Source organism: Thamnophis sirtalis, unplaced genomic scaffold (assembly GCF_051295495.1).
Source record: "Thamnophis sirtalis isolate CommonGarterSnake01/CBP01778 unplaced genomic scaffold, rThaSir2_p1.2 scaffold_4, whole genome shotgun sequence".
NCBI classification, from domain to species: domain Eukaryota; kingdom Metazoa; phylum Chordata; class Lepidosauria; order Squamata; family Natricidae; genus Thamnophis; species Thamnophis sirtalis.
In genome coordinates, this window is record NW_028261384.1 from 30959723 (window position 1) to 30982975 (window position 23253).

The 23253-nt window shown below is 37.6% G+C and overlaps 1 protein-coding gene across 1 annotated transcript in view; it reads right to left on the minus strand.

Annotated features, from left to right (window-relative positions):
* Positions 1-6479, minus strand: part of CALCR (calcitonin receptor) — a 65394-nt gene extending 58915 nt beyond the window's left edge. Inside the window, exon 1 of the mRNA XM_014061299.2 lies at positions 6432-6479. Within this exon, the coding sequence (XP_013916774.1) occupies positions 6432-6479 (48 nt within the window). The remainder of the gene's footprint in view (positions 1-6431) is intronic.
* Between the last annotated feature and the right edge of the window lie 16774 nt (positions 6480-23253).

Here is a 23253-nt window from a genome sequence, read left to right on the forward strand (position 1 = left end):
CATTGCCTTCTGGGATACTTTTTAAATCTTCCAATCTTATTTATAGGGCAGCTACCAATTGGATTTTTGCAGCTTTGATCAGGTTGCCCTTGTCTATACACCTGGAATAATCTTCCTGCTAATTTCTCCTTAACTTTCAAGTCCACACAAAGTCAATCAAGTGTTGTTAAATACTGAGATTCCAATAGCAAAGAACGTGTGTGTGTGTGTGTGTGTGTGTGTGTGTGTGTGTGAGTGAGTGTGTGTGTGTATGTATGTATGTATGTATGTATGTATGTATGTATGTATATATATATATATATATATATATATATATATATATATATATATATATATATATATATATATATATATATATATATATATATATATATATATATATATATATATATATATATATATCCAACAATAAGGGGTGGATTCATTTATCATGCAGGACTAATCTGAAATCAAATTACATTATGAGTTTATATTGAGCATGAACCATGCAAATCAGTAATGGCTTATGCATCAGGAACTGCCAATAATTTATTTTCATTCTACTTCAATCTGCAGAATTTATTGAATTAAAAGATATAAATTGTAGGACTGTACCTAGCATGTGAAAGATATATGGAGGCACAAATGAAGCCCCTCTCTTTGAATTGTTAAAGCATTTGTGCCTTTTGCAACACTGTGCTTGGCTGGCTAGGTTTATTTTCCCAATTTCACCTTTCAAATATTATGCACAGCTTTAATATGTAGATTAATATGTTAATGATGTTGTATCTGACCTATATTCTTCTCCATTGAAATAGAAAGGACTTTTTAAAAAGGAAAGGTATTTTTCTGAATGCAACTGGCATTTGATACTTTGCTGGATGCATCTAGAATTTGATGTGATCAGATTCTCAGACACATATTAAAAAGAGATCCCACTGAATTCAGTAAGGGTTACTTCCAAGTAAATATGCAAACAGTTGTCCTATTAAAATACAACATACGTTTTGCCTATCAGCATATTTCTATATACATCTTTATACTTCTAAGTACAATTTATGCAGCAAGTACATTTTTGTACCAGGTTATTACTTCTTTTTTTGGATTTAGTATATTTATTTAAAACCTCTGGTTAAGAATGAACATGTTTCTTAACTGACTTAAGACTAAAATGATGAAGGTGTACAGCTTTGGAAAGATTAGGTAATTTTGCATTTATTTTTATATTTCCAGCATCCACTTTTATTGTTCCAATTTACCGTAGAAAGACAAATAAGGAATTCTATTGGTGGCACAAAATCTTTCTACATGGGCTACTGCATGTGGCATTTGGAAATATTCTAATCTGTTCCTTTCATAAAATATTCTGCTCATCTATAAGACAATGACTTAGTAAGGAATGCCATTGTACATCTAAGTGAACACATGAAGACTTTTAAAGTTCAATATCAGTTTCCTTTTCAAAGGCAGCAGCAAGGAACGTCTTTGTCATTATTGCACTATTTTAATTTGACTTACTACTATCACATCAACAGAACAATTTTCATGGTGTTGGAAAAATAAATTGGAACCATGTTAACTGTCATGTTCTCCCTTTTACATCTACTCCATCCAACATTTATAATCTTTATACTAAGTCTAACAAACGCTATATGCAAGTTACGTGTTTCGGCTTCTATCAGTCAAGTATCTTGAACAGGTATTTTTAACCCAACCATATGTTCATTTAGAAAGTTTATTACAGTCTGTCAGATAATAATCTCCTAGAGCAACTAACAGAGATTGAACAAGATAGAAATTACTTTAAAATGCTAAGGTCCACAGAATAGCATGCTGCATAGTATAGATCACATTAAAAGATAATTGAAGAATCATAACCGAAGTGTCTCCTGCCACTGATTTCCTTCTATCTCTTACTGAATGTTGGGCAACCAAAAGAAAGCTTTCTAAGATGGGATGACATTAGGCATTACCAGTACAATTTGAGGATTATGGCATCCAAGCTCCTACAAAAAGACTGTTTCTTATGAAATTCATTTGTTCATTTATTTATCTGGCTGCCCATCTCAAGTTCATGATGGTGGACAGCTAACAATAGTGAACATTTATATAGAAACAAGCACAAAAAAACCCTCATATTAAAACCTTATAAACACAATGGGCAGCCAAGGTCCAAAAACCAATAGTAATTAATATAAGCACGGACTCTGTAAATTATTAGGTCTTATAAAAAGACACCAATCTATTCTTCAGGGAATGCTGTTCCAAAGGGCAGGTGCATGGCAGAAATGAGTGTCTTCTGGACCCTGCCAGTTGACATGCTCTAAGTCTAAGTGATGGAATACAGAACATGTGTCTTCTGATGAATGGGGATTAGGGTATAATCTGATGGGTCAATTAGACAAAATCCGGGGGAGATAGAGTCACAAATAACTCAAATGTTTGCATTTTTGACCATCTATTGAGTTCCTTTCCAATGACATATGTGATAAGCAGATGCTGTTTGATGATGTTAAAGGTATCATTACAGGATGCAAGTTCCAAGTAAAGCTGCCTTTTGATGATGATTTTGCCAGTGCAAATGGTGTTCCAGTGGTGTTCCAGATGTTCTGAGATTGCACCCAATGTATCTATTACTATCGGTACCTTTGCTTTGTTTTGCCACAGTCATTCTACTTCTATTTACAGGTATTTTGTGATTTTTCTCCAGTTCTTTCTCTTCTACTTCTGGCTTATCCACTATCTAGACTTTTTTGTTTTTCCTTTCAACAATTGTTACATCTAGGATGTTATGTGGCAGGTGCTTGTCTGCATGGATTCTAAAGTTCCATAGCTTCATTAGCTATAATTTTGTCTGTTTTTGTGCTCCTACCAGTTCTTGCTTGCAGGCAAATGATATTTCTTTCAGATCTTCCAATGTACTATTGTTGCTAGTTTGTTATGCCTTTGTTTGTAGTCAGTCTGTGAGATTTAGCAGCAGCTAATTAGGTGTCCACTGTTTCTTCAGCTTTTTTGGAGAAGTGGTACCTGCTGTCCGTTGCTGTCTTTTCTTTCCTGGCTTTGTATGCATTTGTTCTTAATGCTTGGTCTTGTCAAGTCAGAATTAGCCCGTGTCTCTTTCTTCAACTTTGCTGCTCTTAGTTCTTGCTAGGTCTTGTAGTTATGTGCATTTTCTCTCTGTGTGTGTGTACTAACCCTGTAATGCTTTCTCTTCCCATGTCTCTTTTCTGTTTTTCGTTTTGTCATTCTTGTAAGCCAATTTGGTCTCTCCAGAAGTCAGGAAGCCTTCCTGAAATACTAGCTTCAGTGCATGTTCTTCACTTTCCTTCAGATATTTTTCTAATGCCCCTTTGTCTTCTTTAACTGTCATGTACTTGCAACATTCCATGTCTACCTATGCTCCATGTTAAGGAGAGTGAACTGCTTTAGTGATCACTCAGCTCCAATGGACTCTGGGAAGTATACAATAAAATCACATTAAAACAGCTAGTTGTTGTATAGAATGAATAATCAGAAAAAGCAACAGAAGACAAAGACCTCCTCAATTAAGCTCCCGCTCACTACAAACCCATTTATTCATAAAAGCTAGTATTCCATAAAGGAAAGGATAGAAGTAGATAACAGGCTTGTTCTACCTGGATTCTATCTTCAAGGTGGTGTTTCTTTTCTCATCAACTTCAGCAAGCAGTCATGAGGATATTCCATGCAGGTGGAAGTGTAGCAGAAGATAAGAGCACGAAGACAGTAGCTGTCTGGACCTCTTTCTCTTTAAGAGGTCAACACACCTATTGTTTTTGCAGCAACAAGCCAGTTTGTCACCAGAATAAATATATTGTATCTTAGATATGTCATCTAGATGTTGAATGCAAGCTTTGTCCTGGACAAAGTTAAATATGACATTTTAGAAAGAGTTATTATGTTATAGACTAGATATTTATGTACAGAAATGTCTAAATGTCACAGCATGGTATCAATTCAAATATTAAAATAGATTTAAAAAAAATAAATGTTGACCTTTTCTATTATATATCTCATGCTGAGACATGTTATGCTGAGTTTATGTGTTGTCTGTCTGTCTGTAATCTATAGCTGTCTATCTATATTTGTCTGTCATGGCCCCATTGGAGTCCAGTTCAGAGGATAGAGTGTTGAAATTGGAACTGTCCGATGGGATGGCACATCTCCCTTGGAACGTTTGGAGAAGCCAGGGATTGAGGATGATGCAGTCCTGGGCCCCTCAGGCATTGTGGGAAGGTGTTGATCAGAGAGCTACTTGCCTGCCTAGACACAGGAGAGAATCGGCGGGTGATAGTAGGGCTGATAGGAGCAGATCTCCTCTGATGAGCCAAGGTGGCACAGTGGTTAAATGCAGCGCTGCAGGCTACTGCTAGATCAGCAGTTCAGCGGTTCAAATCTCACCGGCTCAGGGTTGACTCAGCCTTCCATCCTTCCGAGGTGGGTAAAATGAGGACCCAGATTGTTGGGGGCAATATGCTGACTCTCTGTAAACCGCTTAGAGAGGCCTGAAAGGCCTATGAAGCGGTATATAAGTCTACTGCTATTGCTATTGATGAGAAACAGCTGCCTCCTCTACTTGATCCAAGGGCATTGGCAGTGGAGCATAGGCAAGCTCAGCGAAGGGCTGCAAAGCCACTCAGGAGAAGGTTGCCCCACTCCTCCTCACAAGGAACACCTGGAATGGATTGACTTAAGGAGAAGCCATGTGGAGTTAGTCTTTGCCAGAAAAAAATTATTTGTTTTGGCTTACATTCCTCTGGCTTTGACTCCTGCTTTTTGCCTTCTGCCCTGCCTTGCCTTGAGAGCTGCCTTTTGCTTGGTACCTTTGTACCCTTTTGTCTTGTGTCTTGTGTCTTGCCTTTGCCTTGTGGACTACAGTTTGCCTCATGGACGCACTTAGCTGGGTGGACTGGTCTTGGAAGCCAGGACTTTGCAGAAAACCAGGATCACTCACAATAACTCTTTATAAAGGCTCCCCTTGAAGAGATTGTAAGGCAACAATCTCTGGTGGCTTTTAGAGCTAGGGGAACCAAAGAAAAGCCATCTTGTCTAAGCCATGATTCAGAGCCTTCAAATGAACATTGTTTTCACATATATAACAGATATGGGTACCTGAGAGACCGCCTCCTGCCGATTACCTCCCTCAGACCGATAAGATCTCACAGGTTAGGTCTCCTCTGGATTCCATCTGCCAGCCAATGTTGGCTGGCGACTCCCCGGGGGAGAGCCTTCTCTGTTGCAGCTCCAGCCCTCTGGAATGACCTCCCCGTGGAGATCCGGACCCTTACTACTCTCCTGGCCTTCCGCAAAGCCACCAAGTCCTGGCTGCTCCAGCAGGTCGGGGGGCTTGTGAAACACCCAGCCCCACGGAAATTGTGAATGTTGCGCCTTTTTTAAAGTGTTGTCTTGTCTATTTATCCCCTTTCCCTTGTCTGTTGTGAGCCGCCTGGAGTCCTCCGGGAGTGGGCGGCATACAAGACAAATAAAATGAAATGAATGAGATATAAACACATACAGAAGAATGCCATTTTAACACCTTTAATTGGATGGAGTGAGCAGGAATGAATCTCCAAGTTAGTTTCATCTGGAAATAGTTAAGTTAGGTTGAAAAGATTGAGTCAAGTTATTTGATCTGATTTGATGTGAGGGAAGTCACCCCTCCTAAAAGAATGAAATATTTTGAAAACTATTTAAAAAGGCAGAATATTATATTTCCTCTAAAAGAGAAATAGAAATCTTAAGGTAGACAGAAACTCAGCCTCAGCCCTCAGCAGATATTTGGTGCTCATTAAGAAAGACTGGGCCATCCTATCTACAAGACAAAAGACGTTCATCTCCAGGGTGATGGAATTAAGACATGACCCTCTATATAGGATTATCTAGCAGCAGAACTCACTGCATTGCAAAATCTCCTAAGGACATTGCATCAGCAAACCTCAACCAAACCTATCTCAGAAAAACACGACCCCACATGGCCCCATGAGAGTCTGACAACAGCCAATAAAATGCATGTTCTTGCACAGGAACAGGAAGCTCAAGTCCAAAGTCCAAGAGAAGGTGTAAGTATCTCTCATTCTCAACTCTATGTGTTCAGCTGCACCAGGACATGAGGTTAGTGGTTCTGTTCACCATAAACCTTCTTTCCAATCAGCCTCCATGTTTCCAGTGTCTGTCTCTCGGCTTGGAATTGAACCAGATGGATATTTCCTCCAACAGATTTAAATCAAATAACAAACAATTTATGATATCTCATTAACTTGCACGGTGCATTAATGGGCATTTAATTAGACCAAGTGTGGTTGAACCAAGACAGCAGTAGGAACAGTGGGTTTAAAATTATTTACCCTGCATAATATGGTTTCTGCATTTAAAAATCATGCAAACTTTGGCCTGAATGGTTTTCAGATAAATGTTATTCTTTTTTTTTTACTTACAATTAGTAGAATGATCAGTAAGAAATAACCACTGCTTTTTTTATTCATTGCAGGTCTTTTCTGGAGAAATATGTCTTTCCTGGCTCTAAGGGAAATTGAAAAAAAAACAGACTCGTTTAGATTTTATTTTATACATGGTCAGTTAAAACATTTCTGTCTTCTGGTATTACATTTTAAATAATTACACTAAACATTTATGGCATATCAAGTTTTCCCATTAGTTCTTCTTTGGAAAATTAAATATGTCAATGAAACACAGATTATAAAATTTAATTTAAGCTAGTGCTAAAATGATTTACTGTGAAGCTCAGTGTTTCACATCATCAAAGTTTAATCAGATAGCTTCATTAATTCTTGTTTTTAGCTTAGATCACTATGTGAAATAGGGGCCCACATAAGTCCTTTAAATAAACAAACAAGCAAATACATAAATCCCCTTACTTCGCTGTTCCTAAAATGAAGACTTGTCCAGCAATGTTCTCTAAGGTAAGTTGAAAAATTAGTTTCTCCATGGAGTGAAGTTTAGATACTCTACCAAATTATAATAATGCATGGAAATTCTTTCATTATAATTACAAAGTAAGTCAGAACTCAAGAGCTAATTTTTTTATATAACCGCCTCGACAGCAAGATAAGGTTTCCTCTCTGTCCCTTTATTCCCAAGTGATATAAAAAATGGGCTGGAGCTTCCAATCGAGATATTTTATTTATGATCAAACTAAATCATTACATAGTTTGTTTAGTCTTGCTGTATTGCTTGGCTTTAGCATATTGTATGAACATGGCCATTTCATTTATTAAATGAACCAGTAGTGGTTAATTCTGTAAATCATAATTAAATAAAATATGAGTGAACAATGTATGAATCCACTGTAGAACAACCAATATCCAATGAGCGTTTAAAATGTGTAACAGAATGTGTGCCTGACCTTGGAGGATGAAGGGAACAGAATGTACCTAGGAAATAAGATATATAGAAACTCCTCGTGGAGTAATGGTCAAAGAAAAAAGTTTAGGATCCAGCAGTTAAAAGTGGAGACAATAAATTTATGTCTTCAGACAGACAAGATTTAAACTTACAATAAAGTAGAATTAGGTCATCTAGTTTCCTATCTGGCTTACTTGGGGGAGACTGACAAAATATGGTTTTTAAATTTTGATTGGGAAATTAAGCTGAGTTAGAATAATAAAAGATTTAAACATTTATCTGAAAAAGATTGAGCTCTTCCATTCTTCCAGGCCTCACTTCTGAAGCAGAATTGAGTTCTGGATAAGTTTTCCTTAAACGCTTACAACATTGGGAATGTTCCTTTCTCGAGAAGGGACAGACAACCATAATAAACAAAGGCTTTAATCTTTTATAATTCTTTTTTTAAGTCGGGGTGGGGAACTATGGTACTTTTATGACTTGTGGACTTCAGCTTCCAGAATTCCTGAGGCAGCCATGCTAACTCAATAATTCTGGGAGTTGAAATGATAAAATGGCTATGGTTCACCACCTCTACTTAAATGGACCTAACACATTGTTTCTTGTTAATAATGGAATATTTTGGAGGTTGGGTTAATGAAGACTTCGCTCTGCCATCAGAAGAAATTTGTTATAAATGACAGTAAGAGCCACAATGAGAATATAACTTATTTATATGATATGATTTTATAATTTGTTAGCTTTCTATGCTATATTTATTCAAGAAGTTCAAAGCTGTGTGCATGAAATTCCATCTTCTTATTTTATCCCCATTACAAGCTGAGTATTGAGAAATTAAGAAGGTTGAACTAAAAGACAAATTATGGATCTCATTCATTCAGCTTCTTTATCTGAATGAGGCCATCCTAGTCCAATACTTAATCAGTACATATTATAGGTTATTGATGTATGTTCCAAAATGATACATGTAGTTTTCAATTTACAACCATTTATTTAGCAACTGTTCAAAATTACAATGATACTGGGGGGAAAAAGACTTACGACTGATCCTCACATTTAGTGTACAACTTCACAACATCATCGTGGTCATATGATCAAAAGTCAGGTGCTTGGTAACTAGCATATATTTACAATGTTGTCCTGGAATCATGTGATCATTATTCCCACCTGGATCCTGGATTTGTGGCAATTTGCTTACTTAGGTAGGACTGTCTTGATTTAATTTTGTCTCCATATTTCTACGGTAGAGAATTGAAAAGCTTGATACTTTTGGGAAGACTATAGTTTAATGGCTAAATCCTGGCAACTAGGTAGAATTTTTATATTGAAAAAAAAATACTTTGCATCAGATATCAAATATTTATTTTCCTAATACGAGAAAGAGAGGGCAAGAAAAAAAATCAGAAAAACACATTCTCATACCTGGGTGAAAGCAACCTTCTGCTTAGATTTTAAAAAATGTACTAATTTAGAATATTATATTATAATTTAAAGCAATTTAACAGATGCAGATATTTTTCTGCAATGATTTGTACATATATTTTAACTTGAATAGTTTATTTTAATCTTTGGATACTATATATTTTCTTGCCTGCACAGTTCAAAATTTAATAGACTAGTCTTGTCAGAAGCAGTAAGAAATGCTTAATTGCATATTTAGTAAAGTGATGGTTTGAGCCTACCTGACAGGGATAATTGATGTCATTTTAGAACAAAAATGTAAGAAAAGCATATTTTAATTCCTAGAGGCTGTGAATAAAGAAGTTAGACCTCTGATGCATTACTCCCAATGGATTGTTTCTCCTATCTTAACTGAAAGATGGGAAAGAAGCTGGAGAAATGGTATCAAAGTATTTCCTTTAGATACTAAACTATTTCCTTTAGACAGTTTCTCACACACTTAATTAATATTGATTGATTTATAATGTGCCCTCAAGTCATTGTTGATTCTTAGGATCCACATCCATATATACATTTGGCAAGATGCTCTGTCTCAGTATGTCCCTTCAGGTTTTCTTTTAATGGTACCCCTTTGTAATCAAGTTTATCAACATGCTGCTGCAGCTTCCTGTCGCTGGTTGGCTCCACAATTGAAAGGGCTTTTGGTTAGGACAGGTAGAGGAAAAATGATGCCGCACTAGGAGGAGACTCTATGGTGAGGGAACCAGACTTCCGGTCAACTCCAGAATTGAATGGGGGGCTTCTGGTTAGGACCTTTGTGGCTCTTTGAGTGCTTAAGACTGCCAACCCCTGCATTAGTCCATAATCCTTCTAGCCAGATCCAGTCTGGCCAGTCTGCTTCATCCTCTTACATAGTTTTTTTTTTTAAAAAAATACTAAATTCTTAAAGTAAGAAAAATGAAAACTAAAGGGAAAAAAAATACTTGCACAAAACAAGAAAAAACAACATGCCAGAATTCGGTGACAACAATATTTATAGATTATTTTAAAACCGAATGTTATATAATGTAAGAGTTGAATGTAAATTTTATTTTTTTGTATGTGCTGAAAAAAAAAACCAGGTTTTTTTTTGTATTTCTATTTTTTTAATATATATATTTTATTTTGTTGCACCTCTTACATAGTTAATACCTGCTTTCTGTCTGTTTTCTCACTTGCTTTCCACCTGTTTGATCTATTGTTTTTAGCAATTTAGAAATGGGCTTGTTCCTCCAAAAATAGGCTCTTTTCCCTCCTGATTTTGATTCACTGCACTACAGAGAAAAAAGTTTCTCCTGTACACATTCCAAAGTTATATATCATATAGGAATGAAAAGGAAAAATAAACTCTTAGTGCCTAATCTAGTATTTTGCCATCTTTTGTACATTTTGTAAAATGCATGGTGTTAGTCTCTGTGTCCATTAATCATGGAAGGTGCAGGAACAACAATGAATTATGTGTATAGCTTACAAAAGATCTATATTTACTGCCAGGATAAATCAGACCAGTTATATACACAATCGCAGCTGAGAGCATAGGTTCAATATACAAGGCATGCCTGATCCAATCCCACAAATTTACAGTTTATATACAGGAGTAGTTACAATGCATACTTTGTGTGGCTTCTGTTCTCTAAAATAGGATTTTCGTAGCATTTATTTGATATTCATAGCATTGTTTTGGCTATTTTTACTCAACTTTTAATAAACACATCTTCCTTGTCATTGCTCAAAATCAGATAAACGGTACAATCTCTATCCCAAAGATTGGCAGTTCAATATAGACATATTCAAGAAGTGCAGTAAACAGCAGGCTGGTGTTTAAATAAGTGAAATTCTCAGAAGATCACCAAACTTTTCCAAGATAAAATAAGAATAGAATAAAAGCAGAGTTGGAAGGGACCTTGGGGGCTTCTAGTCCAACCCGCTGCTTGACCAAGAGACCTATACCATTTTAGACAAATAGTTGTCCTGTATGTTTTTGAAAGCCTAAAGTGATGGAGCACCAAAAGTTCTGGAGGCTGTTCCATTGGTTGAATGCTCTCACCATTAGGAATTGTCTTCTTAGTTCTAGGTTGCTTCTCTCCTTGGTTAGTTTTCCTCTATTGTTTTTAGCCTTGCCTTCTGGTGCTTTGGAAAATAGTTTCACCCCTCATCTTTGTAGGAGTCTCTGAAATATTGGAACTCTGCTATCATGTCTGTTGTAGTCCTTTTTTTTTTCATTAGTCTAGACACACCCAATTCCTCACAAAAAAGTTGTTGAGTTCTGCAACATTTTTATTTCTAAAAATGTCTCTAAGACTTCAAACATGATAGACAGATTTCTTCCAATTTTTATAGAAGAGATGTCAAAAACTATTCTCCTTTTACACAGTTTTTTTTAAAATTTTGAAGCAGAGTTGAACTCTTTCAAGGACTTTTGAAAGACAGGACTGCCTCCTGGCAGCTTTCAGACAAAGAAAATATCTGAAAGTTGGCATGTGGCCAGTCAAGAACACATGAGAAGATCATTTTGTAACGCAGATTTTGATTCAAAGATTTTTTAAAACAATATGCATTAATTAATATTAACTGATGCAAGTTTTATAAACATTCATTCTGCTGTATAAGACTACTTTATAATATGATATATAAATATAATAATAAATATAAAATAAAATAAAAGGTTTGTCACTTTGAGTAATTCATTTAATAATTTATTTCCATTTCTAAGTCTTTTGATATGGGAGTGTCTTTTAATACAAGTTGCCAGAGCTATCTGTTACAAGCAGCAGTAAAATAAAAAAAAAAATGTATTGTGACAACACAATGAAAATGACACAATTACATTTGTATTATGGGGACCACCATGGAACATCACTCATTTGTGTAAGTCTTCTGAAGATAGCAATAACACTTATATGCCACTTTACTGTGCTTTACAGCCCTTTCTAAGCAGTTTATAGAGTCAACATTTTGCTGCCACAATTTGAATCCTCATTTTACCCATCTGGGAAGGATGAAAGGTTGAGTCAACCTTGAGCCTGGTGGGATTTGAACTGCTAAATTGCAGTCAGCCAGCAATCAGCAAGGGTAGCCTGTAGTATTTCACTCTAACCACTGTGCCACCATGGTTCATGCATGTCCCATAACCCATTTGTCTATTGCTTATATTTCTACATTGGCATATTGTAGTAAAATGTATGATATATGTTCATGACAGGAGTGAAATGCTACCGGTTTGGACCAGTTTGTCCAAACTGGTAGTAAACAAATGAAACTGGTTTGGGTGAACCGGGTTTTCCAACAATCAGCTGTGATGCGTGATTTATATTAGCTAGAGAGCAGGATTTTCTGCTTTCTAGCTAATGTAAATTGCGTGGCACAGTGGATTCTCCCCCTCACTCTTCGCTTACCTTTTCAAGTGTGCTCGGTAGCAGACTCCGTCCATCTGCCCGGACATCATCATGTCTGTTTTTGACACTGTGCATGCACGGGAGGTCCTGTGCATGCACAGAGGTGGTGTGTGCAAGCGAAGCGCACATGTGCTCACATTGCTACCAAACTGTAACAAAGGTAAGTGGATTTCACCCTTGGTTCATGAGCAATTAGAACAAATAACAATCAGAAGTGTATTTTCGGGATTGACAGACGAATAAATTTTGATTGCACTCATTGGTTATTTGAAGGGGGAAGGGAGATTGTATTCCAGTAAATTTGTTTCCAAAATCTGAAGCAATAATGACTGATATTAACTCCATGGTAAGAGCATCCGTCCTTTTCATGTTAAGGTTACATAAAATTTATTTTCAGAAATCTGGTTATCCAGAAGAGCAAGTCCAAATTAATCTTGAATCCAAGATAGGCATGCAATAATTTATTATTAATGAATGTGGGGTTGAAATATGTATTTTAATTATTGTTATATTTTGCACTTATATTTCTTCTTAAAATATTATCTTTAGCAAGATAAATCTTTTTAATAGTTTAAAAAAAAAAAAAAAAGAGGCTAACCCAGAATTGTAGCTGGATATGAGGTAACGTTTCAGATTTCAAGAATCAGGAGTAATTTGACAGCAAACTGACCTATGTGGTTACAACTGGGAAACAAACACGGATGATTTTATACAGCTTTCTAGAGGTACACATTCAGTTTTTAAAAAAATTACAGCTGTGAATGAAATTAGCTATACTCATGAAAGCCAGCATGGGGCACATTGGAAATGCCACAATGATTTAATGAGAATTTGCAATGTTGAATCAGAATGCAATTTGATTCACCCACTATAGCAGAACTCCTTTCCCATTTCTGTTCACAGAAGCAGATCTATGCATCAAAATTACACAAATGAAAAATATCAGCTTTCAGTGTTGTGCCTACATAATTTTGAAGAAGGAAAATTAATAAAATTTTATTTTTTCTGTCTATATTTGCAATTTTTATGGGTTCAAATTACAAAAAATATACTCAAACTAGTTAATCCCACTTTTTACATTTGTTCAATTGACTTCAACAATCAATTGACAGAACCATCTTTCTAAGCATGGTTACTGAAGTGTACATTCTCTTCAATCCAGCAATACCCATTTCTTATGTTAGTTTCAATACAAGTAAGAAACAGAAACTTTATTTTTGAATTTGAAGTTCATGCCATCCAGAAAATATGCACAGTCATTTCAAATGCCAAAATAAAATAGGAATCCTAACACTCATAAAAAATAAATAGTTGAACTGAGCTTGATTATTCTGGAGCTCATCACTCAGTATTTATACCACAGATAGTAACACTGATGATTTAACAGATCATTGCACTGTTGGGGAGAGAAATTTTGAAGCAAAACTCATAGGCAGACTCATTATATACCAAATGCAATCTTTAACCCAGTCAGCATAGCCAATGGTGAAAAGGTATAACATTTCCCTATAAACTTCACAATGCATTTCTACTATTGGGAGTATTTAAATAGAGATGAACATTGTGATCCATAAGTAGGTGTGTATAAGACACTCTTTTAAAACCAGGTACACTCCGGTAGTGGTGGAAGCAGGAAGCACCATCCCCCTGCCCAGATGCTTCTGTGCATGTGCAGAAGCTTATGAACATGTGCAGAAATATCGTACACGCAAACAAGTAAAATAAATTGAAACCTACCACTGGTACACTCCAAAGAATTTGGGGTTGCATCTCCTATAATTTTCACTCACCTTGGCTAATGTGTGAGGGAATAATATATCCTAGAGTCCTACAATACTCTTATTGTTGACCTAGGGCAGTGTTTTTCAACCTTTTTTGTGCAAAGGCACACTTTTTTCATGAAAAAAATCACAAGGCACACCACCATTAGAAAATGTTAAAAAAAATTACCGTATTTTCACGACCATAAGCCGCACTGAAAATCCTAAAATTTGATCCAAAATCGGCAGAGCGGCTTATAACCCGGTGCGCTTTATATGTGGAAAAAGATCTCCCAGCTGCTTTGCTCCTCGCGACTGCAATAGATGTCCAGAAGCGGCCCCTGGGGCCAATGGGGACCGGACCCCCAGCTCGACAGCCCCTGTCGCCTCTGGACGTCCACCGCAGCTGTGAGGAGCCGAGGAGAGCGCGGAGAAGAGCGCGCGACGGCCCCCGGCGCTCCGGGAAGCGGGAGAGGCGCACAGCCCGGCCTCTCCTCCCTGGACGCCGCAGCAGCAGCCCCAAGCGCACCGATCCCCGCGCCCTTCGCATCGGGGCATGCTCTTGCAGCACGCCCCGATGCGAAAAACACAGAGATCGGTGCGCCCGGGGCCGCCGCCGCGACGTCCAGGGAGGAGAAATCAAACCGCGCGCCTCTCCCGCCTCCCGGAGCGCCAAGAACCGTCGCGCGCTCCCCTCCACACTCTCCTCGGCTCCCCACAACCGCAACAGACGTCCAGAAGCGACAGGGGCCACCGAACCGGAAATCCAATCCCCACCAGCCCCAAAAGCCGCTTCTGGACATCTGTTGCAGTCGCGAGGAGCGGCACGAAGGCTCCCGGCGCTCCAGGAAACACCGAAAGCAGCTGGGAGAGGCGTGCGGCCCGGCCTCCCCTCCCTGGACGCCGCAGCAGCAGCCCCAAACTCACCGATCCCAGTGCCTTTCGCATCGGGGCGCGCTGCAAGAGCATGCCCCGATGTGAAAAACACAGAGATCGGTGCGCCCGGGGCCGCCGCTGCGACGTCCAGGGAGGAGAAACCAAGCCGCGCGCCCCTCCCAGCCGCCCTCGGCGCCCCCCGGAGCGCCAAGAACCCTCGTGCCGCTCCTCGCGACTGCAACAGATGTCCAGAAGCGTCGGGAAATGTGCGGCTTATAACCCGGTGCGCTTTATATGTGGAAAAAGTTTGAAAAATTAACGTTAATTGATACTGCGGCTTATAATCCAGTGCGGCTTTTGGTCGTGAAAATACGGTAACTCTGTGCCTATATTGACTATATATAAAGTGTTTTTCCCACGGCACACCTTACACTATGTCACGGCACACTAGTGTGCCGCGGCACAGTGGTTGAAAAACACTGACCTAGGGAACTGGAAATTCAGGGATTTGTATTTTAGTGTAGCAGGCAGATGTCAGCTTGATGAGGAAAAATAAATATTTTGAGCACAGTTGCTAATACAAAATATGAAGGAAAAGGTGGATAGAGCAGAAAATTAAATCAAGTTTTAAGTTTGTTCTGAGTTTGTTCCTCTTCACAACAATATTGATGCAATGCTAGTCTTATTCATCCAAGTAACCATATCATTATCTGCTTTACTAACTAGTTATTTTGCTTGGAGGGCAATAAAGAATGAAACATTCTGCAATAATTCTGGCAGACTTTTTATAACTATATAGTGTGGACATCTACATCCAAGAGGGTATTATATAACACACAGGGGTGTTAAATAAATATCTGCCTAGAGTAGACACCTGATAATTGTTATCATCCTAGATTTGGAAAATAACCATATTTTTGCAAATGCTGGCATTATTGCTTTCTTGACCCTCCTCTCTTACATTCTCACTAGTGGCTGTTTTTGTGGATTTTATTTGAAAGCAATAATTTTGTTTCTCAAAGGGTAAAAAGTAATGGCTTTATGAAGTACTAATAACAGTAAGTATCAATGGTGGGTTACGACCGGTACATCTTGGTACAGGTGTACCGGTGCTTGCCAGGAACAGAGGTACCATTCCAGTACGGTGCTCCAGAGGGCCCACCTGCGCTCCTTACTGGTATTTGAAGTTTTTGGGGCTTCCACGCATGTGCACGGGGTGTACGGCACCTGTACGATGCTCCGCAGAGCAGCTATAACGTTGCGTACTGGTTGCAACGGAATCCAGAACCCACTACAGGTAAGTATGCTAATAACAGCAAAAGTGTGATTCCTAACAGCTAGTTTTTACTTTTTTTCTGAAAATTTAAATACCATTCATTTTGATTTTTGGAAAGGGAACAAGAACTCCAAGACTTTTCCACTATATTTATATATTTTACTTGCTAGAAAGTAAAAGGATAACATACTTTCTTGTGGAATGTAATAACTTAAATTTATCTTAAATGCTCACATTTTTTAACTGATATTTTCAGACGAACTCAAAAGTTGGAGTGTCACAATCTGGTAATGGAAGATCCCTGATGTTTTAATCTGAATGTAAGAATCAAATAATATAATTGACAGATAATTATCTTGACAGTGAACATAGGACGATTTCACCACACTACCATCCTGCTATATGAATCATATTCAAAGGACACATTAGTTCCACAAGATAAAACAAGCTTCAGCGAACTTAGCATTTGTATACTTTTTCCTTAGCAGAGCAAGGGAGGTTTAAAGGCTTTTGATTTAACACAATACCTGAATGGCCATTTTAAAAGGGAAGATAACCTCTGGCCATGGTTTTTAAATCTATCAACTGATTATAGTTAATGGCTAGACTCATATTGTGCCCTATATCACAATATGTTTAGATTTGTTTTAGTTTAGCATAACAAAGCACAAAATGACTATACATTGTGGTTTATTCAATTCACCATCTTTGAAACAAACAGTTCCTTAGCATAAGGAATGACTACCATTAACCATTTTCTGGATGTGGAGAATATTTTAAAAAAACTATGATGAACTTTAAAAAAAAATTACAAAATTTTCCATGCAAGAGCAGCAAGGAAAAAAGAGTTGACCATATGAATGTTAATAATGTCTACATATCACAATAAATCTTGTCTCTGCATGTTGTTTAAATGTTGTCACTAAAACTGGGTTCACGTATCAAGTTTGTGCTCTCTGAGCTTGTTTGTTTTCTTGCAGATGTTTCTTCAACTAAACTACCACTGATGATTGGGTAATGTTTGGGTAGTTTGGGTAATGAAATGTCTTCAAGCTCACAGAGCATCAAGGACCCCCCATTTCAACCATGAACTATAAATATTCTCCTTTATTGGTTATGTATGAATTATGCCTACCTAAGCTGAATTTTCCTTATTATATATTTTTTAATTTTTTTATTCTTCTGAGCTATTTCTAAGGTGACTAAAGCTACCATGTTTTCCCAAAAATAAGACAGTGTCTTAGCGCTTGGTCTTATTTTTGAGGAGGTCTTATTATTTTTGAGGTGCAGGAGGCAGTGAGCATGTTCACCTTATGGCTGCTTCTGTGCTGCAATATTTTTAGGGAGGGCTTATTTTTGAGGGAGGGATTATTTTAGCACATGCACTCAAAAGCCTGATTGGGCTTATTATCCAAGGAGGTCTTATTTTCAGGTAAACAGAGTATACATAAAGATATTATGCGTTTCAATCTGTGATAGTCCCCAATTCCTTTTTGCCAAAGGCAGGTAGACTTTTGATGTTCAAGGATCAGACTTAATTATTTTGAGTGAATGAACCAACATAGCTGAGCAGGGCTAGATTCCTGTAGAGTGGATTTGTCACTTTTCCATTGGGCTATTTTAAGTCTTATGTTACAGTTAGCATCACTGCCCTATACCTTTCAGACAAATGATTATCCCAAGTCTTCTTAAAAACTTCCAGTGTTGGAGCCTTTACAACTTCTGGAATAACAATTGTTCCACTGATTAATTGTTCTAACTGTCAGGAAATTTCTTCTTAGCTCTAAGTTACTTCTCTCCTTGATTGGTTTCCAACTATTGCTTCTTATCCTAACCTCCTGCTTTGGAGAATAGCTTGACTGCCTCTTCTTTGTGGCAGCTCCTGAGATATTGGAACACTGCTATCACGTCATCCCTTTTCATCAAGCTAGACATACCTATTATCAGCAACATTCTTTACATGTTTTAGTCTTCAGTCCCCTAATTGTCTTTGTTGCTCTTCTCTGCACTCTTTCTACAGTCTCAACAGCATTTTTACATCGTGGTGACCAAAACTGGATGCCTGGGGTTCCACAGAGAAGGGATTCAAGAAGCCATGCAGCCTATGGCTTACTCTCCTGCTCTGTGTGATATGTCTACTGATATGGGCTCCTTGCTTCAAGAGCATTAGAATACAGAGATCTGAATTAAAATCTCTATTCAATCATAACATGTCCATGGGCGATTTTCAAAGCAATGATTATTATTTTAAAACATTTTTTTCTACACTAATTGAGGTTGATCCATAATAGTCAGGTGCTTTGCTGCTATGATGCATTTCTGAATAAAAATTGAAAAATTGCAACATGGAATTGAGCACAAAGCATCCCTTCCCAGTTTTAGACTATAAATGGGAAGTGCTGTCAGAATACATCACTGGGATCCAGTTTCAATGTGTATTTAAATATAATATATATTTATATATTGCTTCTATGTATGCTACTGTTTATAATATAACATTTGTATTGCTATTTTAATCATGCATTATATATTATATCGAGTTTAAGAAGAAAAAACAAGGCATATCAAAAAAGAGAGAAATTAAATGCAACTGCAGCACCCCATCACAATTGTTTATGCAAATAAACACAATATAAACCATTCTTACTGTTATCAGAAAATCTTGTGTGATTATCGAAGAATGCAGCAAAGCAGCAGCCTACCAATTTTAACATATATATTCATGATCTGTCTCAAGTTAAATGCTTTATATATCATGGATTTCACTTTAAGATTGCAATCCATTCAACAGGAACAAAAATTCAGTGAGATTTAGTTCTGCTAAGACATGCATAAGATTAAATAATAAACCTATATTTTGATCTCGAGGTACCATAATCATTTGAAAAAAGTTTGTAAAGAAATTCAAAATAAAAATCGCTATCAATTGGATTTCCAAAGTACAATGAAAGGAACACTACACTACAGTAACGATAGCATGGAAATGTAGATGTGCCCCCCATGTTTCTTACAGTGAAAAATCTACAAAAAATAATCTATGAAATATGCATCTTGAAAAAGAGCATTTAAAATACTTGTACAATACATGTAAAATTAAAATTGGAGCATTAAAAACAGTGGCATTTCCCTATGTTAACACCGAGGGAAATTTTCCAAGTATTAGAGAATGTTTCTTATAAACTGAGTTGTATATATCTTTTTTTTAAAAAGTCCAGCAAAATAAAAGCTGATAGATTAAAATATTGTTCAACCAAAAACATCCCTAATTGGAGATGGGATCTTCCATTAAAAATTCCACTAAACTTCAACTATTGATATCTAAGCACATTTGCGTTTCTCGTGTCACAATGAGTACTAAAAATGATCGCAAAACAAATTTTCCCATAAGGAATTATGTAGCGAGTCACAAAGCAGCCAATACTGACAAGGTCTAGCTTGTGCATTGGGTACCAAGCAAGCAATGAGTATTGTGACAAAAAAATGCTTCTAAATATGTTGAGTATCAAATTCGATGAGTTTCAAAGCAGTTGAATACCAATGTACTACTATATTTATTAAGCATTTTATCTATATGCAAAGTGTACCAAGAGTTACATATAGAGAATACATATAAGAGGACGCTTCTATATAGCATTTCTCTTGCAACTATTGATATTATTCTTTGAATTATTCTGATATCATATTTCCTATATCTGGAAGTAAATATCACTGAAATAAGATTTGAAGCAATGATGAACTTTCATACTGAATGGCTGTGGACTAGTTTCCTTTTGTTCTGACATTTTGCCAACAGCTGCATCTTCAGAGACAAGAAAGTGCATAGTGGTGTATCTCTTGACAGCTCATAGGCAACTGAATCGGGCTGAACATAAATTTAGATTTTTAAAGGCTATCAGAGTTTCTCTCCAGATGTACCGGTAAGTATTGTAAGTCTCACCTTCTATTAATAAAGCATTTGTCTAGATTCCCTTTCTGCTTCAGTTATAGGGCATAAAAGATATCTGAAAAATATTAATGCACATAGTGGAAAGATTGTGCATGTTGATTTTGTTTCTCCAACAGAAAAATATTATGTTACATAAATATATATTAAAGCAAGATACAGGAATATAGACCAAATAAATACTCTAGAATATCTACATCTCTTATTGGATGCAATTCAGATTTTGCATTTTTAGTGCTGTTCCATCTCCAGCTACATCACTAATAGATCAACCTTACACATCTTGGTTAAGAAATTCATAGATGCAATACTATGTCCCTGGCATTGTTTACTGATCAAAGGTAACAGTCACTATGTAATTTTTCCTATTGTCACTTACAATTTTGGCCTTGGCTGCAGCTAAAATGTGACTGTTAAAAAGTTTCAATCATGTTATCAACCAGAAAATGTGCATCACTCTTTCCACACAATTATTTCTATATCACAGTTTGGGAAAGGCGTTGAACAATGGTTCTAACTAAAGATTGCTGTTAAGTAAGTGCATTACTTTACAAAATTAGCTCTTATATTAGAAGTTCACTGATTACTCTATTGAAAGCTGAATAAGACTTATGATGTTGGAAGATGCATGTTAGGGAGGAAATGACATCAAGAACTAAGGTTAACTGCCTTGTGCAACAAATCTATGTATCCTTTCTGTAAAAGGCAGAATGAATACTAGCAACTAGCACTATATAATAAGTATCCATAAACCTTGCTTAACTAAACTAATTAGAACCTGAAATTAATTCACTAAATGAAGAGGTCATAAGTAATACATCATGTGATTACACTGTTTAGCAATGGCAATTCTGATGCTCCTAATTGCCCATATTAAATGACATTAGGCAATGACCTCATGCTTCCTGTTGTGTCATGCTCACCTCCATTTTAAGACAGTCACCCAACTATCTTCTCCTATCTCTGCCTTTTGGGCTGCCCTACACTACACCACAGCTACCTTTTCCTGCTGCTGGTCCAGTGGTGGGTTCCGGATCCGATTGCAACCGATATGATTGCAACGGGGCTCAGAGTCCCCCACATGAACATGCGCAGTGCATGCATCGTCTTACCCTCCAGTGACGCCTTCGCGAGCCTCTGCAATGATCCAGCTGCTTTGCAGAGCATCGCACAGCCGCTGTATGTGCCGTGCGCGGAAGCACCAAAAAGTTTAAAGACAGGCAAGTATGACGGGCGGGCAGGTGGGCTCTCCAAAGCACTGTACTGGAACGGTACCCGGTGCTCCGGGCAGGCACTGGTATGCCCGTACTGGAGTGTACCGCCTGCAACCCACCACTGTGCTGGTCCCAAAAGACCTTCATTATCTTTCTCCTACTGCTGACAAAGCCCATCCTGCAAGACAGCTCTTGTCTTTTCTAATCCTTATCTTGGCCTTCCCAAGGCCTTAACAAGGACTTCAACACAGACTCCCCCCTTTCCCACTGGAAGAAAAGAAGGAAGGAAGAAAGGGAGGGAGGGAGGAAGGAAGAAAGGAAACCTTGTGGTTTTGGCATTGCCATGCAAGGCCTTGCTGCGAGGTCTTAAAATGCCATGTGAAGGGCTTATGTGGTATTATGGTGGTTTTATGTGACCTCACAAAGGGCCTAGTTGCTGCTTTGCCTCTTTGTGTCTTGTTGGCAGCGGGCAAAAGACGACGACAAAAGTTAGCTGGTGTCTTTTTTCTATTATCTACTATATCTAATCAGGGGTGGGTTCTGGCATTCTCTACTGCCGGTTCGTTTGTGGATGTGCCATGTGTGTGTGTGCTTGATGCACACTGGGCATGCATGCACAGAGCAATAAAAATTGTCTATGGCTCCACCGGGACAATCAATTTGGGGACATGGCAGGACTGGGTCACTGCTGGTTCCAGCACTTTAATTATTAAACATTATTAACTATAATTATTTTTATTATTAAAAATAAACAGAATAATTATCCCACAGCTTGTGACTTTAACAAAGCATATTTTTATTTCACCATTCAAAGAACTGGCTTTGTTTAAAATAAAACAGAAGGATCAATGGTCTTTAGCAATTTAACAATGGGAAATATTAATATAATTGTAAAATTATCTACTATTTAATATTTGCTTAATTTGCAGCTAGTTTTTAATTCATTCTCATAATTCTACTGCATAATCAAAATTCATTCCCAAATTGATTACATAACTATAGAAATATTGACTAAATTAAGACATCTTCAACTTTTGTTGCATCAGGCTGGGATTCTATCATGATTTAAGACTGCCATCATTGTACCAGTGCCCCAAAAAACTACCATCACATGACTTAATGATTACCATCCAGTTGCACTCACTTCCATTATGATTAAGTGTTTTGAGAAATTGGTAAAGGACTACATGGTTTCATGCCTTCCCCCTACGTTTGACTTATAACAGTTTGCCTATTGGAAGAACCGCTCTATACATGATGTATGTTATGTTCCTGTTGCAAGTAATGTGTCCATGCGCCGTCGTTCCTGATTGGCTAAGACGTGAAGGCAGAGTGGGAAGATTAGCGCACATTGAATGGTGCCCCATTGACAGCTCGGGGTATAAAAAGCTTTCAAAGCAGGAACTGTTCTGTTGCCAAGTTCTGGAGTTGCCAATAAAGGGCTTCTCTTAAAGCAGCCAGCTTCGCCTCAGTCATTACCGCTGCTTCTACATATATAATAATGCACTTTCCTATGTGCTTCATCTTAGCTTGGCACACCCATGGAGAAGGAGAATATCATGCATGAATGCTGCTTATTGATTTTAGCTCAGCGTTCAACCCAATCATTCCTCAGCATTTGGTGAACAAACTGGGCCTATTAGGTTTTACTAGTCCTTTATGTAATTGGATACTGGATTTCCTTATTGATAGACCCCAGTTTGTGTGAATTGGGAGAAAAGTTTCTAACTCCATCTCCTTGAGTACAGGTTCCCCACAGGGCTGTCTTGAATCTGCTACTGTTCACCTTGATGACCCATGATTGCTGTGCCAAAGCTGCTACAAAATCATATTGTGAAGGATGCGGATGACACGGCAGTGCTGGGTCTTATCCAGGATGGCAATGAAGATGCTTATAGGGAAGAGGGGTAGGCTCTGGTGGACTGGTGCAATAAAAGTAACCTGGTTCTAAATGTTAATAAAACAAAGAGATCATCATAGATTTTAGAAA